This window comes from Ictidomys tridecemlineatus, chromosome 2 (genome assembly GCF_052094955.1).
Source record: "Ictidomys tridecemlineatus isolate mIctTri1 chromosome 2, mIctTri1.hap1, whole genome shotgun sequence".
NCBI classification, from domain to species: domain Eukaryota; kingdom Metazoa; phylum Chordata; class Mammalia; order Rodentia; family Sciuridae; genus Ictidomys; species Ictidomys tridecemlineatus.
Genome location: NC_135478.1, coordinates 188,094,181 through 188,113,435, shown reverse-complemented (window position 1 = coordinate 188,113,435; position 19,255 = coordinate 188,094,181). Strand labels below are relative to the sequence as shown.

The 19,255-nt window shown below is 34.9% G+C and overlaps 1 protein-coding gene across 1 annotated transcript in view; it reads left to right on the top strand.

Moving 5' to 3' along the window:
- Cftr (CF transmembrane conductance regulator) overlaps positions 1-19,255 on the top strand; it is a 153,250-nt gene that overhangs the window by 92,812 nt on the left and 41,183 nt on the right. Inside the window, exons 16-21 of the mRNA XM_005332271.4 lie at positions 1,348-1,385; positions 2,162-2,412; positions 6,138-6,217; positions 11,810-11,960; positions 12,578-12,805; positions 15,948-16,048. Coding sequence (XP_005332328.2) covers positions 1,348-1,385; positions 2,162-2,412; positions 6,138-6,217; positions 11,810-11,960; positions 12,578-12,805; positions 15,948-16,048 — 849 coding nt within the window. The remainder of the gene's footprint in view (positions 1-1,347; positions 1,386-2,161; positions 2,413-6,137; positions 6,218-11,809; positions 11,961-12,577; positions 12,806-15,947; positions 16,049-19,255) is intronic.

The following is a 19,255-nucleotide window of genomic DNA, read 5'->3' as shown; positions in this document are numbered from 1 at the left end:
GGGGGACTATAATAATAAAAGAGTGACTCAAAGCATGTACACTTATCTTAGATCTTGAGTAATTTGATTAGTTGGAAGAAATAGGAACACATTTGTATGGCAACAAAGACTTTTGGAAAGTCTAGATTACCTGGGTTTCTTGACATTTAAAATTTTTATGAATCTCAATGAAAGCAAGATAGTTTTTCTTTTTTTTGAGATAGTGCATGGAGGCTATTTGTACAATGAAGAAAAGTAGGAAAGTGTGAACAATACCATTAGACTTTTCATCATTCTATGTGCCTCTGATATGTAAATTTAACTAAAATGCATACACCTTTTTAAAGTATAGTACTTCAAAGTGTAATTTCTTAATTGATGCTAAGTATTCCCCTTGAGTTGTTTTTAATATAGTGGCCTTAAGATAAATTCAAGAATGAAATGCTAGACCCTTATTCCAAGTGAATTTATTTCTCCCCACTTTATTTTTATTCTGTGCACCTTTCCAAAATCACCTTACTCACAATTGCTTACTTTTTCTATTTCATTCTCTGATAAAGTTAATATTTAGCTAATTGTATGATTTCTGACATTTCAGTCATTCTAACATGACAATTGTGATGGTATCAGAATGAGATTAGATTTCTCCTCAAGGTTTATGAGAATGGAATGTCAAATTGAAATAGAATAGAGCACAGATAATTTAAATATCAAAAAACTATAAAAATCAAAGTTGTTTAAAAAAATTTGGGGGGGGTATGGTATAGAACATTTATTCCTCAGCTGAATGTCTTTACCTTCAGAAAGTCCTAATTCCTAAGAAATTCTCATACTGATAATGTGTTTTAACCTGAATGTAACTTATCTTAATTCATAAACTATGCAGTTATACACTGTCAAACTTTTTTATTTTCATAAGTATTAATCTCATATTTTCCAATAATTAATTGTTCTCACAAGGATTAAGCATCCATAGTCATTACACACCAAATGAAATTATTTATGGTAATCAAAGAGATAAATGATCTGCTGATAGGCTGAGATTCATCTATAAAAATAAAGTGTATTATTTAAAACATTTAGCTATAATCTTATTTCTTTTGTGAGGTTCAATGAGTAGTACCTGTTGAATGAAGGAAACAATTGGCTTTATTTACCTCAGTGAAAACTGAGTTCCATAAACTTAATGTGTTCTTACCACAAATAATGATGCTTAGAACCCTTATTGCAGCTGCTGGACCCAGGAAAGCAAACAATAATGAAAATGTTTGTATGCATGCTGCTAGTCATATTGAAGATAGAGGCATACATGGAAAGAATAAGTAATGATGTTAGAAAAAAAATTAACTGTGTATTGTTCCATTCCAGGTGGCTGCTTCTTTGGTTGTGTTGTGGCTACTGAAAAAGTGAGTATTTTATGTCTTATTGTGAATTAAATTTTATCTGCATCAATTACTTGGGCCTTATGAAATATTACAATATCCCTTGGGTTTCATTTCCCCACTGTATTTGCTAACTGAAAATACAAATCCCAGTCATCCTTTACTTTCTGAGGGGAATGGGTTCCAGGACCCCCACAGGTGTAAAAATCTGCAAATGCTTGATTTCCTTATGTAAAATGATGTAGTATTTGCATATAACCTCTGCCTACCTTCTCATATACTTTAATTAATCTCTAGATTACTTGTAATATCTAATGCAATATGTTATATAAATATCTGTTAGAAAGAATTGTCCAGGGAATAATGCCCCCCAAATCTGTATATGTTCAGTACAGATGAAATTTAAAACATGTTTTCAATCTACTGTTTGTTGAATCCATGGATATGTGACCTACAGTTCCATAGGTCAACTGTATTTTGTGAGTATGTGTAGATCCTGCAGCTCTTTGCCATTTCTAAAGGAATTAGTTATGTTCAACTTTTGTGACATTCAATAAAATATTTGAAACAACATTATATACTTAGTACTTTTCTCTAAATATTTTGATCTAATAGAGATCAATTATATCTATTTCAATGGTATAAAAAGCTTAGTCTACTCTATTGCAATAGAAAATTTTGAGATTAAGGGTTAATCCAATAGATTATGTTTCTTTAGACACAAATTTAGTTTTTGTGTGTATTGGAAATTCCGTAGACAAGTTTGGTTGCCAAATAACATTTTCCCTTTTGTTTTACAGCAATCCTCCTCAAGATGAAGGGAATAGTACTAAAAATGCAAATAACAGCTATGCTGTGATTGTCACCAGCACCAGCTTCTACTATGTTTTTTACATTTATGTGGGAATAGCTGACACTTTGCTTGCTCTGGGATTATTCAGAGGTTTGCCACTGGTGCATACACTAATCACAGTGTCAAAAATCTTACATCACAAAATGTTACATTCTGTTCTACAAGCACCCATGTCGACCCTCAACACGTTGAAAGCAGGTACTTGACTAGGTCTACAAAATGAAACTGCTAATCCATCATCAGAAGGGCTTGCGGCTCAGATGACTTCCCAGCAGAGCCACTGGCTTTTTCTTTTTTAAAATTTTTTTGTAGGTGTCAATGAACCTTTATTTTTGTTTATTTGTATGCAGTGCTGAGAATCAAACCCAGTGCCTCACACATGCTAAGCAAACACTCTACCACTGAGCCACAACCCCAGTCTGAGGAACTGGCTTTTGCAGAGTGTCATCTATACTTTGTTGAGCCTCATTATGACTGGCATGTGCATTTCTCAGATATAACAGGCAATCGTATATTGTGGCTCCTGTGGCTTTCTAGATCAGACAATTAGAGTGGGTTCGTTTATTAGAATGTGATAGAACAGTAGCAGCAGCAGCAGCAGTCTTCTCTGAATCAGTTATGCTTTTTAAATATTTGCTCTAGTCACCTTCTAGACATCTTTAAATAGTGCTATTTCAAGAAGGAGAAGACTTGAAGGGATCAAGGAAAATGTATAATTCTTCTATTAATAAAGTTAATATTCACTTCATAGGGCAGAATAATCTAGTTTTATGTACCTGTTTAGGAATAATCACGAATTTGTTCCATTTTATTTTTTCCAGGGTGGAAATAAAAAAAATGTATTTTGAAACTATTTTTGACACCATAATAGTTAAAGTCATAGAAAGTAATGGTAGTGGAATAAAGGGCCCCCAAAATTTCAAAACTTAGGGTCATAAGGTACTTTGAAATTAATGAGTTCCATTGATTCCCCTTTAGAAAATTTCACACTTAAAGACTTAATGATTTAATAAGTTGTATTCTTACAGCCATCTGTCAAGTTCACTGTGTGTGGCACTAAGCCAGAAAGTAGATGGTACATAGATGAATAAGCCATCATCCTTAGAGGAGGACAAGCAAGAGGAGGACACAGAAATACTTGACTATGAAATGAGGAATATGTTTCAAGATTAAGACTTACAGAGTGATTTGTATCAAGATAAGAAAGATTTATTTTTTGTGGGTAACAAAATTTCAGTATTGGTACATAGGGAGATCTTTATGTTTATTTTGAAGGCTATGGGTCACTTAAAGGCTTGTCTCCTTTGGATATACTCATTGGCAACCTATGTTTTAGCATTCTGAATTTTAGACTTAATGGGATGCTCAGTTCACTTGATCCAGTGAGTTCATTTCTTATGGAAATCTGAGACCCAGAGAATATAGGGGATTTGCCTGAATTTCTGCCAGATTCAGAAAAGGGCTATAAAATACAACGGAAAGAATACGAGGCTTGTTTGAGGCCTGGTTTGGCCCCATAAAAGTGATCATGAGCAAGTTACTCTTAAGCATTGGCTTCCTTACCTGTAGGGCAGGATGAAGAAAAATTAACTCAGAGGGTCTTGTGAGAGTGAAACAGGACAAGTTACTTGCCTATTAACAAGCCAAGATGAAATCAATGTTAGTTTCCCATCACAGTTTTCTTTTGTAGTGTTGTTCTCTTGGGGGCTGCACTTCCCATTCTCCCTCTTCACTTTTCTGATTTCCTCTTTCCTTTACACACAACTTGTGGTTGGTTCTGTGCCTTCTTGGTTTCATATTTAAATAATCACCACTCATTTTCTTTTTCTCATTTGTCTTACTTTCCCAACTTGCATCATATAGGATGATTCCTAAACATTACTGTGTTATTTGTATTCCTTCTTATTTATGCTCTTGAGAACTGAAATAGTAAGTTGACCTTAATATCTCTATGCCCTGTTCCTGCCCCTCCTCTGTCACCTCCTGTATTTGTATGTAAGGGTTATGCTTTCTTTTAAAATCCTTCTCTCTTGCTGACTTGTGGGCCTTTAGCTCCCATTCTTTCACCTAGTTATTCTCTGCAATACTTGGCAACAGCCAGTGTAAAGGGACTTGTAATTTCTCCCAGATGTGCCCTTCTGCAATTGTACATTGACCTTGATTTTCTCTGACTCCTTGTCTGATTTTCATATGTCACTTTTGAATGACCTTAAGCCTACACAGACAAATAATAGATGCTCAGCAAAGTACATCAAATGAATGAAAATGTGAATGTGTATTTTGACAGAATATTACCATCTGAAGTATAGTAAGCACCAGGATATTTCTTTTTCACAAAAACAAATTTTCATAAATCTCATGGACTCTTTTTTCAACTTTTTGTACATTTATGGAAAGATATATGAACATGTTTAATGAAATATGCAAAAGAACATATTAATCAATAGCTATTTGTTGAGGAATTCCTACATTTAAGGCTTTTTGGCTTGGGCTGTGGTGATACAAAATGAATGTGGTATGATCCCATTGACCCCTAGCAGTAACAACCTAAAAAAAGAGATAAGACAGATGTGCACAAGCGACTGTGATATACAACATGCATGGAGTCCTGTGACATGGAGGTGCAGACAAGGGTGAAGAGTTTACCTGCAGCAGGAGCACACACTGAGGCTTTCTTGCAGGAGGGGAGTTCATGTGGAAACAGATTTTGACAAGCAGAGATGAGGGGAAAGGGTTTCCAGGCAGAAGGAACCAAATGGGGAAAAGAAGAGTGGAAGGAAAGTGAAGAACGTGTTTATCAAGAATAGACTAGCTTGGCTGAAATAGGATATTTGGGTAGAGGAAGCTGGTGCTTGCTAGGTCACTTAAGGCCAAATTATGAAAAGCATTAAATATTAAACTAAGAATTTTGGACTTTATCCTGCAGTTAATAGTGGGTGAATGATAAAGTTCAGAATTACTTTGTTTGTACAGTATTATGTTACATTTTATCTAATTGTTTGTTTAACTCCTCTCTAGACAATGTATTCCTCAAGGGTAGGGAGCTTGGCTTATTCACCTCTATTATCTCAGTTTCTGGCTTTATGCCTGACACATAGTAGACACTTCATATGTAACTTTTTTGATCGAAAAAATCCAACTGATCCGACTTAATCATGTGAGTCTGGAATTCAAAAGACAGGCTGAAACTTAGATTGCCAGTGAAGAGCATAGAAAGAGAACATGGCAAAGGAGAGCCACAGAGTGGGTACGAAGAGAGGGAGAACTACCATGGATTCAGCAGAGATGTGTCAGAAAGGTAGCCTGGAGAAGTTAGAGGAGAGGGAGAGCTCTATGAGATGGAATACAGACATAAAGGAAATGGTGATAGCATATCCAGTGAATGATCTTTAAACTCAAGATTGCACAAATAAGATTGTATTTAAATAACTATTTAAATAGCTATTTAAATAACTATTAAAGACATTTGTTTTTTATCTGCATCCCAAAGGAAGCTGTGTTTTATAACAGTTGAAACATAGGCCAGGCATGGTGGTACATGCCTGTAATCCCAGTGGCTCAGGAGGCTGAGACAGGAGGATTGCAAGTTCAAAGGCAGCCTCAGCAATTTAGTGAGGTCTTAAGCAATTTAACGAGTTCCTGCTTCAGATAAAAAATAGAGAAGGGCCAGTAATGTGGCTTTTAAGATTAATCCATGGTACCCTCCCCACACCAAAAAAACCTTGGAAAGTAGGGGACAACAACTTGAACACATAGTTACTTAGAAATTGAACAAGACTAAAATTTGAAAGTCCTTATTTTTCATACATGCCAATTCTCATATGATACCTGTTTCTGCTATGATCTAAGTTTAGTATTGAATATATTGATATGCCTTTTAAAATTACTTGATTTTTGAGATATATGCTTCTTTCATATTATAGGTGGGATTCTTAATAGATTCTCCAAAGATATAGCAATTTTGGATGACCTTCTGCCTCTTACCATATTTGACTTCATCCAGGTTTGTAAAAATTCATTATTGATTAACTATTACCTTTGCATGTTTCATATTGCTTTTTCAATAATTACAAAAATAAATAAATACGTTTTAGCTCAGTTTTCATTTGATTGACAGTTGAAGTGCTGCTTACTATATAAATTTTTTGAACATCAACATTCTTCAAGATAACATTACATTAGTAAATGCAGTTACAAGTCAAACCTATTTACCTGCCCCAAACTCAAGACAACCTCTAGCTGTAATAATTAACAAACAATTATCCCACCCCATTGCTGGCCACAAAACATGATATTTTTTTATATTGGCATCACTTTTTGTTGGAAGCTCACCTACCTCCAAATGGTCCATGTTGAAATAAAGTTGGATTAGCAGCCTCCATATGAACACTTTGGCACAGATTAACTAATCAGTTTCCCCAAGTGAAGAGGCAGAAGTATAGTAAGTTTCTGAACAGATGAGAGGAAAAGGCTCTCCAGGAATGACAGATGTGAATGGGCCTGCAGGGTGGCTGGGCTGAGGCTGACTCCCTGGGGTGAGAGTCTGATGGGGTGGTGAGAGTTGAAGAAGGAAAGAGGACATGGAGATAAGAGTGACCTTACAGATACATTAGGACTCTAAAGTGACAGAACTAAGGAGTGTTATGAGCTGATACTCTTGGCTTTTGGACCAGGATTGAACATAGCTTTCTGGGCTTTCTATCTGGTTTAGTTGAAGCTCTGGAGACCAAATGCCATGGGCCTCAATGGCATTTGCTTAGGGAAGCAGTTGGAACAGAATGCTACCCATCTGGGGATGAATTGTTCTCTGTTCTTGCTCCATTCTCTGTCCCCAGTACAGTACTGCTGCATTAAAAGAACTTAAAAAAAAAGATTACCATGCATGTGTGTATACATAAACAACATCGCAGATGCAGAAAAGTCATCCTGTCAGTATGCCTCATCTGCAATGATTGCTAATCAAATACTTTTACTGTTCCAAGTGACCTTTTGCATTTTGGATTTCCTTCAGTTGCTATGTTTAGAGATATAACTCAACAGCACCTGCTGGAATGTTTTAATCCATTTTTGAATTCGGGCATTCAAAGGAATGTTCCTGTGTCTTTCTTTAAAATGCTGAACATTTGTTCCTCATTCTAGAAGTGCAAATCACTGGTGCCAAATATAATCTTATTAAATGAGGTACAGATTGGAATGAATATCTTGGCCTGATTGCAAATATGTTCATGAATGGTGCATGGTGCCTTCTTGATAGTTATTTTTCTACTTCTGTGGTTTACTGGGCATCTTCTAAATCAGTTTGAGGCCACAAAAATCCTCTGGGAGAGCTAATTTTTAAATATTTATTTTATAAATTAACATTGACATATGTGATAAATCTCAACTCCTTTCTTTTATGTCAGTTTGAATAATTTCGGCTCAAATTCTAATGCTGTTGAGCTTCATTTGTATTCCTTCACAAGTGGTTAGGCAGAGCTCTTTCATTCCCCCACATTTTTTATAGGTGCATCGTAATTATACAATATCATAGGATTTGTTACTATATATTCATGTCTACGGATAATATAACAATATAATTTGTCCAGTGTCACTCCCAAGAACTGCCTCCACCCTCCCCCCCACTCCTTGGTTCCTTTCCTCTACTGTTCTCCCTTTGATTTTCATGAGATTCCCTCTCCTTTTCTTCTCCTTTTTCCTTGCTAGCTCCTGCATATGAGGAGAAATATGACTCTTGACCTTCTGAGTTCGACTTATTTCAGTTAACATAATGGTCGCTAGTTAGGTGGAGCTCTTTTATTGTAATTTACCAATTTTATTTATAATGGAAGATGTCCATTATGGAAATTATGGAAAGATATAACAATCTAAATGCAGTAAAAATTTAATTTTTATTTTGTTAAATAATTTATCATAGGGGTTCCCTTATGTTGAGAGTGTCTCTGATTTACAGTTCATTATGTTTAAATAAAAATCATTCTGTTCACAATATTTTAGGAATAGATCTGGTGCACAAAATAAAGCATAGCTATTAATTACCTTTCTCAAAAAGAAATCCCTTAACGTCTCATTACTCTGTTTCTTAACTTTTGTTGATGTTCTGACAAAGCTGCTCCTACTTTGCAAGAAACTCTTTGTGGCCTTCAGTGTCAGGAATGTTTGCTGTTGTTTGTTTGGTTGGTTTTGTTTTGTTTTTAATTTTTAAATTTTTTTAAATTTTGGTGATAGGGATTGAACCTGGGTCATTTTACCACTGAGCTTCATCCCCAGTCCTTTTTATTTTGAGACAGAATCTCCCTAAGTTGCTGAGGCTGGCCTTGAACTTTTGATCCTCCTGCCTCAGCCTGAGCAGCTGGGATTACAGGTATATGCCATTAAACCTGGCTCAGGATGCTTTGAGCTGAGTGGAAATGTGCTACCACTTCTTAGGAGCATGAAAACCTCTTAGGTTTTCATATTCTATTTTCTGATTTTGTTTGTTTGCTGGGGACATTTAGGATTTTGGTAAAGATGAATGGGCTTTAGAAATGTGTGCTCACATTTCATCTTGTCCTAAAGTCCCTCCATTTATTTATTTGTGTTTTTATTTAATTGATTGGTGCCCTCTTGTTAATATACGTGGCCTAGAATGATTTTTATCTAATTGATTATGAATTTAAAGCTAGGATGGAATTTAATAGTTTTTCTCTAACTAGAGTATCAAATATATTAAACCAGTCAGTGCCTTTAATTTTGCCAGGGCTAAATTATTAGGCTCTGACTTCAGTTTCTAAAGATGGCCTTTTATGGAGAAAAATAAGTTACTTTTTTCAAGACTGAGACTTATTTTTCATTAATTTTTGGTTTGCACTGTTCTCTGGGTAATTACAGTTGCTAGAAATCTGATAATTGTGTGAATTACTCAATTCCAAATGCAGCCACCTTCTCAATTCTTCTCTAGCACAGTGTAATAGTTACCCAATCCCACCTGTCTTAGACAACTTCCTATTTCTGTAACAAATGGCTAAGATACATCAATTTATGAAGGAGGAAGATTTATTTTGGCTCACAGTTTTAGAGTTTGCAGTCCATGATCAGTTGGCTCAGTCGCTTTTAGGCCTGTGAGGCAGCACAGTGTGATGGAACAAAATCTCTTACCTCATGACCAGGAGCTAAAAAGAGAGAAAGGGTTTGGGGTTCCACTATCTGCTTCAAGGCTACAACTCCTGGTGACACAAAGATCTCTACCAGGTCCCATCTTTATAGTTGCTGACACCTCTCAATAGTCCCAAGCTGGGGACAGAGCCTTTAACACTGAGGCCTTTGAAAACATTTAAGATCCAAACTATAGCACCACCTGTTCTATGTTAAGATAGTTACAATTGTGTTTCTAAGGATCTCTGCCATCTTAGCTTTCATTAAAAATGAAATAATGCTTTCAATAGAAAATAAGACTAGTGTGTTTCTTATACCAGCAGAATCACTTTCCCACCCAATGTTTAAGGAAAACCTCACCAAAGTGGCATTGTATGGTAAAAATGGCATAAGTCAAAATTAACACAGTGCAATTTACGACTACCAATAGCAAATAAGAGACCCTGATCTTGATGGAGTAGCTGACCATTCCTGATATCACCAATGCAACAGCAATTGATTTTAGGCATGCTGATATTTAATGTGATGATCCATTTAAATTAAATCACATTCCTGCCTTAACCATACTTGGAACTTAGTCTTTGTTTTTCTTCCAAGAACTCCTATTTTTTTAGAAATAGTTGACCCAGGTTTGAAAAACTGTGATTTGTCATTGATGAAATGATTTGCCATTGATGAACTGTCTTGCCACATAGTAATTGGGGGTACTTGGGGCTTTCCCATTGTTCTGGTAGCATCTGTAGGCCAGAAAGAGAATATGGAAGATTCTCTTTAAGATTTACTTCATTAAGTCATAATGTACCTAGGTCAATAACAGTAAAAATTTATTCAAGAACTTGTTGCATGATAGGTGGCTGGCATTTCTGCCATTGATGATTGGAGATTTAAGGTCCTTGAAATATGATCATTTGAAGTTTCCGATAAAAATAGCAACCCATTCAAAGACTTATTCTATTCCCCATCCTTGCCACATTTATACTACTATATGTTCCTCTGAACAAGTTGGAAAAATACACGTTTTCATGGAAACTTGGAAAACTGGCCTTCTGAGTAGTATGTGAATGTTATAATGGGTTTGTTTTTAATTCTTATTACAGACAGATACTGTATTAAAATGGTTATTGTGTAGTAAATATTAGCAGACTTTTATCTTTTAAAAAATATATTTGATATCCTGTAGAACCGTAGAATTTAAGTCTTTATCCTAAAGAAAACAATCTGGCATATCTGTTTCTGAGATTACCAACAGTGTTCAAATTTTGGGTAATAAGAAGAGATGCCTCTGATGGACGGGCTCAAGTGAAGTGCAGAATTCATTTTGGCAACACCTTATATAGAAAAAAAATGATCTCATTTCACATTAAATTAGCCATTTTCTCAAAATCTTTTATTGAGCTGTTACAGTGTTCAGTTATTTCAAGAATGGAAAGAGGAGAGTTGGGGAGAAGAGTGAAATTTAAAATATGATGTCTTTCATCATTAAACAGGAGAAAACTAGGCTCAGAGAAGTTAGATGACTTAACCTATATTTAAGACAGATATTTCTCACTCAAAAGATTTCAAGACAAGTTCTTAATTTTCCAAAATTATCTCAACAAACCAGGCATGGTGGTACATGCTTATAATCCCAGAAACTCAGGAGGCTGAGGCAGGAGGACTGCCATTTCAAAGCCAGCCTCCACAACTTAGTGAGGCCCTAAGCAACTTAACAAGACCCTATCTCAAAATAAAAGAAATAAAACATAAAAAGGGCTGGGGATGTGGCTTAGTGATTAAATGCCCCTGGGTTCAATCCCTAGTACCTAAATAAATAAATACATAAATAAAATTTTAAAATGTACATTTAGACTAAAATTATTTCAGAATAGGTTATTTTTTAAAAGACCAAGCTAAAAAATATATTCATTTAAAATTTACTTATTGTACTCTATTTCAAATTTGTCTGGGAAGTGGGTGTATCCAAGAGATCATAGAACAACACCATGTTTCTAAAGCTTCAAAAAGGTTACTTCCAGAATCCTAAACATTTTAAAATTTTTTCATAGAACCTAGAGGAAAAAAGTATACTTTGAGATAGCTGTCTTCCCTACAATAGGGACACACCTGCCCCTTATTAAGAAGAGTAAGAAGAGCTCAGGTCGAATATAAGTCACTGAGCTGGGTGTGGTGGCACATGCCTGTAATTCCAGTGACATGGAAGGCTGAGGCAGGAGGATAACAAGTTTGAGGCCAGCCTTGGAGACTTAGTGAGACCCTATCTCAAAATAAAAAGGGATGGGGATATAGCTCAGAGGTAAATCACCCCTGGGTTCAATCAATCCCCAGAACCAATACATACATACATATAAAAAAGAGAAAATAAAAGAAAAAAGTAAAGAAGAAAAAAGAAGAAATTTCTGTCATGTGTTGTTCACTTTACAACATGGAAACGTTTGCTCATGGAGTGTCTTCTTTGATCCTACAGTTGTTATTAATTGTGATTGGAGCTGTGGCCGTGGTCTCTGTTTTACAACCCTACATCTTCCTAGCAACAGTGCCAGTGATAGCGGCTTTTATTGTGTTGAGGGCATATTTCCTCCGCACCTCACAACAACTCAAACAACTGGAGTCTGAAGGTATGACAGTGCTTGCCTTGGGAGAAAACCAAAAGAACATTTGGGAATTCTCCATTGTTAATCTACTTTGCAGAAAAAAAAAAAGAATTCTGCTCTTAAACTCTTACATCATATAACAATGATTTTTTTTGGAAATATATATTTGTAGAAGAAAACTACATCACACATAAATTATTTTTGCCAACTCATGACTTTATTTTGGTTTTGAAACAAGCATATAGTCTGGCCAGAGTTGGTGCCTAAGGCAGTCATTCATAATTTACTTGTATCATTTAAATTTTAAAAACTTCAAAAAGGTTACTACAGACTTTCATAGAACCTAGAGAAAACAAAACAGTTTCTCAGGAACAATGCCCAAAGGTAGCCAAGAAATGTGAGTAAATAATGGTCATGATTTTACACAATGTTGCCATCCATGGTAGCCAACGAAAAAGGAAAGGGTAATTCATCAAAAATGAACAATCCTACTATTCAAAGTGTAGTACCCAAGTGAAAGATCTCTCTGACCTGTGACATTTATGGCATGCTGTATTCTAAGTCTTTTTTAAGAACGTGGTAGCCTGAAATTGCACTCTGTTTACATGATTTGCATTGTTTTCAATGGGAATATTTCACAGGCAGGAGTCCAATCTTCACTCATCTTGTTACAAGTCTAAAAGGACTATGGACGCTTCGTGCCTTTGGACGGCAGCCTTACTTTGAAACTCTGTTCCACAAAGCTCTGAATTTACATACTGCCAACTGGTTCTTGTATCTATCAACGCTGCGCTGGTTTCAAATGAGAATAGAAATTATCTTTGTCATCTTCTTCATTGCTGTTACCTTCATTTCCATTTTAACAACAGGTATTATGAACTCATTAACTATTTAACTGCACATTTTATTGGTTATTTTTAGTTATATATGACAGTAGAATCCATTTTGACATAATTATGAAAGCATAGAATATATCTTGTTCTAATTCCGACCCTAGTATCTCTCCTTCCCATTTCCTCTCCCTACCCGCTAATCCTTTCCCTTTTTTGTTTTATCTGCCATTTAAGTAAAAATGTTGTCAATGAATAAACAGTTACATTCTTTATAGGTTAAAGAGTGTAGATGTCTTTAAAAGGTTTTTGTTTTTCAATTTATTAATCGGAAATTTGATGGTTTACTCTTGAGCAAATGATTTTTTTGAATTTATATTGTTTTATTTTTGAGCAAATAATTTCTTTGCATTGGAGCTATATATTGTGTTATCCCTACTTTCACACTTTAGAAAAAAACTGAAACACAGAGAGCATCAGTTAGCAGCAAATTTGTGATTGGTAGAAAAAAATTACTCTTCTTATATTGATATTGGTAAAGGGTCCTGGCTTCAAAATCAATAGATTTCTTTTTTAAACAGCTCTTGGAATGGGGGAAAGAAGCATTTCCCCCCACCTCTCTCTTGCTTTACCTCTCCCTCTCTCCCTCCCTCTCTTGCCTTTCTCCCATCCTGATAAGTTTTGTTCTTTTAACCACTGATTTATGCATTCTTTATCTAATATTAATTCACATGAGGAGACATTACCAGAGAAGGGAAATACTTTAGATAAAAGTGCCATAGTTTTCAAATGCTAAGATTCTGAATTCTAGGTTCTTTGGAAGAAAATCATTAAGTTTTTCATAATAAGTAAAATACAAATCTATATAGATAAGTGAGTTTTTTAAGAAGTTTAATTTCTGAGCTATATATAATCTATATGTATTATATATATATATAACAAAAGACAAAGATTGAGAGAAATTGCCACTCAATGCCAAATACCCAGGATTGTTTGGCTGTAAAACCAGAATCCTGCTCAATCCCAAATGGACAATTACAGGAGTCTTATGGATCCAAAGGGCAAGCAACACTATTGTACCTGGGAGGGGCCAGAACAGGCACCAGAGACCTTGCCATCTTTTGAATCCAGTTGCTGGCTTCTGTGCATTCCATTCCAGAACTGGTGTGCCAGGGTTAGGGCACATGTAATTTATGTGGCTTTTTCCTTCTTGAATTAACAGCAGCATTCCCCCATCTAATTAAAAAGTCCCTGAGGGAACAGAAAACAGGTTTGGTTTTTTTTTTTTTTTTTTTTTTTTGAGTCAGGGTCCACCTGCAATCCACACTGTAATGAGGCTAGTTGCTCTTCCACATTTGTTTTTCTCTCAGCTGGACAGTGGGAAGTGACTCCATGAAAAGAAGATAAATGGGCAGGCAAATAATAAATCTCCCATAGCACACTAATTTTTGGCAATAATTTTTAAAAGTAAAGTTTCTTGTAGAGTCAGAATATTTAAATTTTTTATTTAATAACTTAAATCATTAAATAGGATCAAAAATGACTGAATTACATAAATGAGGATTTGTTAACAATAAGTCAACCCAATATATCATGTGCTATATTATGATGGTGTGAAGTTTGATTGAATTTTGGTTTAGCAGGAAAGTAGTCAAAGCATTTAACAATCAGCATAACATAGAACCTCCCAGTCCAATCACATGCCCAACCACAGTGGACACTGGCCACCCAGCTATTATCAATCTGGGCTCAACTGGTCTTCAGCTACATAACTTTCATACATAAATTAACTTCTCTAAGCTTCTCATTTTCCTCATGTGTAAGAAGACACAGTAATAGTACCTCTCCCTAGATTTGTGGTGAGTATTAAAGATGGTAATTTATGTAAAACATCAGTATAGTGCCTAGTTCACAGTAAATACTCTATAACTGCTATTTTACTTGATGTTATTAAAATTTTATCTTATTCTTAGCCTCCAAAACAAGTAATATATTGGAGACTTGGATGGATCTTAAGTATTTAAAGTGAGTTACTTAGTACAAAAGCAGAATTTTGCTTTCTATGGAATACCTTCTGTTAGAGGAATTGTGAAAAAATTTTTTCAATTAATAATAGGATGAGAGCTGGTGTTGTGGCAGTAGAGCACTTGCCTAGCATGTGCGAGGCCCTGGGTTCAATTCTCAGCCCCACATAAAAATAAATAGATAAAATAAAGGTATTGTGTTCAACTACAACTAAAAAATAAATATAAAAATAGGGTGAATTATTTTCCCCAATTTTTGAACTTTACAACAATGTTATCATGCACTCAAGAACTAAAATTGATTAGGACTTGATAACCTAAATTTATAATAATTTAAGAACATCTCAAAATTTTTATAGCCAAAATACTTATAAATTTTTATTAGTTGTACTTTCTAGTCCTGCAAAATTATTTGCTCTAATTAAACACTTAAGCATTCTTCTTTCTAGTGAGCTAGTTTCTTATTTCTTCTTTTCTTTTCTTTTTAAAAATGTATTGAACAGCTTCTTTCTTTCCAAATGTCAGAACCATTTGTTTCTGACTGCCTGGTAAAATGCTAGGTTCATTTTCTTTCCAACTGCCTTTGAGCAGCAGGGAAATTCATCCTTGCAAATATATAAAGCACACCTAAACATTGTGCAGATGCTATTCACGTGTATACCTCCTTAGCTTTTGAGTTTGTTTTTTCTCCTTCCTTCCTTCCTTCCTTCCTTCCTTCCTTCCTTCCTTCCTTCCTTCCTTCCTTCCTTTCTTTCTTTCCCCATCAGGACTCAGGACTTTCTTTTCCATGTTCTATTCTAATATTTGTCATTAATGTTATATTCAGAGCAACAGTAGAGGAGAGAAAACATGCTATGTACCCAAGACCAACAACTCTGTCATTACCTGAAGCTTTTTTTTTTTTTAAATAAAAATGGCATTTTTCCCTTATATTCAGTCATCTTGGATTTAAAACATTCATTGAAAGTTTACTATCTGGGGGCATTTTTGCTACTGGCATATGTGGTGGTGCTTAAGAGGAAAGAAAGATGGTTAAAATCAGCATAAAATTGAAATGTGAATTTAATATGATTTGTGCCATAAGAGAGGTCTGCACAAAGTGGTTCACAGAAGAGACAAATGACATGTTTTTTAAATATGTTTTTTTCCACATATAGGTGAAGGAGAAGGATCTGTTGGTATTATTCTAACTTTAGCCATGAATATTATGAACACATTGCAGTGGGCTGTAAACTCTAGCATCGATGTGGATAGCTTGGTAAGTTATTTTTTTGACTTTATGAAAAAATTCAGAAAAAACAAAAAGTATAGGTAAGAACATAAGGAATAACTATATACCATGACAGAGCTTAAGAAATGAGTTCCTACAGATAAACTAAAGACTGTTTAGTATCTCTCAATGAGCTCATATCTCATCTTTTCTCCACATAGACAGTCACTATGAAGATCAGATCTTGCACATGTTTCCTGTCCCAGGATTTTTCTAGAAACTTAGGTGTGTGTGGAATTGCTGGGTGACAGAATTCACCCATGCTCAACTTTATGATGCTAAATTGTCCTTAAATCTGTTCCACCAATGTACAATCCCATAAAAAGACTGCAGGAATTCCCCTAGCCCTTTGTCTTTAGCAACACTTTCGTTATGTCAGAATTTTAAATTGTGGCCATTAAGTGGATATGATTATAAAGAAGACAGGGCAGCCTACATATTTCGTGTTAAAATCCATTTGGGGGAGCTGGGGATGTGGCTCAAGTGGTAGTGCGCTCGCCTAACATGCATGTGGCCCAGGTTCGATCCTCAGCATCACATACAAACAAAGATGTTGTGTCCGCCGAAAACTAAAAAATAAATATTAAAAAAAATTCTCTCTCTCTCTCTCTCTCTCCTCTCTCTCTCTCTTTAAAAAAAATAAAACAAAATACATTTGGGCTCCTCTTCTGTTAATTGCTTGTTTATCTATTGCTCAGTTCTGAACTAGACTGGCTTGTTTCTTCCTTAATTGGGTCAGTAGGAGTTTATGAATCCTGGATCAGTTGTCCGTTTGTGCATTTTAAACATAGTCCTTCAGTCAGTGGTATGGCTAAATATGTCTTTTGATGAAAAGAAGCTTTTTTAAGTTTATTGAAGATAAACTTATTAATCTTTTCCTTTGTGGATTGTGCTTTTAGTGTCTTATTTAAGAAGTTCTGCCCATATCTTAGGTTTTCAAATTCAGTAGTATAACATTTGTTCATAATGTTCTGATTTTTTAAAAACTTTTAATTTTTTTTTAATGGTTGATGGACCTTTATTTTATTCATTTATTTGTAGGCGGTGCCAAGAATTGAACCCAGTGCTTCACATATGTGAGGCAAGTACTCTACCACTGAGCCACAACCCGAGCCCTAATGTTCTGATTTTTAGAAAGTTTCCAGTTTTAATGAAGCTTTATTTTTCCTTAAGTGTTTATCACTGTCTCCTCACTTTTTGTTTGATCAATTTTGCCACAGATTTATATTCATTATTAGTGTGCTACAGACCATATTTTGGTTTTGTTGTTTTTCTTGTCTCTTGTTCCATAAAATACAGAGCCTGTAGTTGCTTATGAACTAGCAATATGTCAGGAACACAAAATCCCCTGGGCATCTGGAGTGAGTAGAGAGGGAGATTTTTTTTCCATTTTTATTTAATGATCAAATACATAATTTTTAGTCAAACTATATAGCTGTCCTAGGTACTTCATGACTGACTTTTCTTTAGGCTTTTTTTGGAATACTCTATTGAAAATTATTCATCCATTATTGCATTGATGGGAGATCTAAAAACCCAAGTAAAAAAATGAGTCTACAACAATATTATTCCACTCTTTGTGTAAATTCCTTTCCCTTTTCTATTAGACAAGTCACATGTTCTCAAACCACACACATTTGAACAATTAAAATCAGTATAATCATTTGGAACAAAAATCATTATGTAAATATCTCTAGGGGGAAAAACCTTTCAATACCTTTTTTTTGCCCTTGTGTGTGTATTTTGTTGAAGTATCTTAATAATTCATTAAAATGTAATATACCTTTAGCATAGAGTTTCTTTTACTTTTTTTTTAAACTTGATTAGATCTTTTAATATCTCCATTCTTTTTTCCATATTTTTTTATTGATGCATTATAGTTGTACATAATGATGGGATTTGTTGTTACACATTCTTATATGCACACAATATAACAATATAATTTGACCAATATCACTCCCCAGTACTTACCAATATCACTCCCAAGTACCTTCCCAACTTCCATCCTCTGTTCTCTTCCTGTTTTGATCTCCCTTTGATTTTAGGAGATCTGCTCCTACCTTTCTTTTCCTTTTTCCCCTCTAGGTTTTGCATATGAGAGAAAATCTAGGACCCTTGAAACTCTGATTTATTTTGACATATTTTGCTGAACATAATGGTCACAAATTCTGTCCATTTTCTTAGTGTCTCCATTCTTCTCACTTACTTCTATTTCATTATGCTTTAGGAGTTGGGTCTCATAAAGGTATGTAAAAGGGTTTCTGTTGGAAAGTAGCAGAAGAATATAAAATATATTGTGTTTGTATTTATTCAATACCAATATTTACAAATACAAAAATTCTTTGTTCAGCTCTTACAACGTTGACTTTACCTTTTACAATTCTTCTGCACTTTACCTGTTTCTTTATTTAAAAATATCTCTTTACCTTGTGTAGAAAAATTCCCTTCTTTTGCCTTACTCATTTTCTTGCTTTGTGTAAGAAGTTCTACATGATGATGTCAAACTTTTGTTCTGTGCGTTTTTATTCTGCAGGTCCAATCTCATGGGAGTTGCTTGAAGGTATTAGTTTTACACATAAGCATCCTGGGATTTGTAACCTGTGTTTTGACATTGTGTCTTTCATCTCATGGCATAAAAGGGCTTTGCAAGATTGTATTATGTTATGATATAGCCTGTGAACCGTATCAATATTTGCATTTGATTTCACTTTTAGAAAGTCATGTTCTTTTGTATAGCAAAGTGAATATGTGAGTTTTCATGTGCCTGCCAAATAGCACAAGTCTTTCCCAGGCATCTGTGAGCATTTATCTAGTTATCAATTCACATTTTACTGCTGTCACCCACACAGTTTCTAAAGTTATAGAGTCACCTTTTTATTTTCATCTCGTATATGCTGTGAGGGAGGAGAAGAGATAGATTGAGCTATGTCCCAAGATTTCACGTTTGTGTGATGCTAACACCAAAGGTCCTTTAACTTCCCAAGTGAAAACTTCGTGTGTTGTCATTTTACTTTACTAAGTTATTCACTGAATTTAGAGTTGAATTTAAATTGGAGTAAATGGGATTTTTTTTAATACATACTTTTAGTTTTCAAGTGCAGGGCTATCAGGAAAAAGAATCCCTGGGTTCTTGCTACATACCTTATAGAAATAAGAACAAGAAAAAAGAATATTTCACTCATCCTTACCCATCTG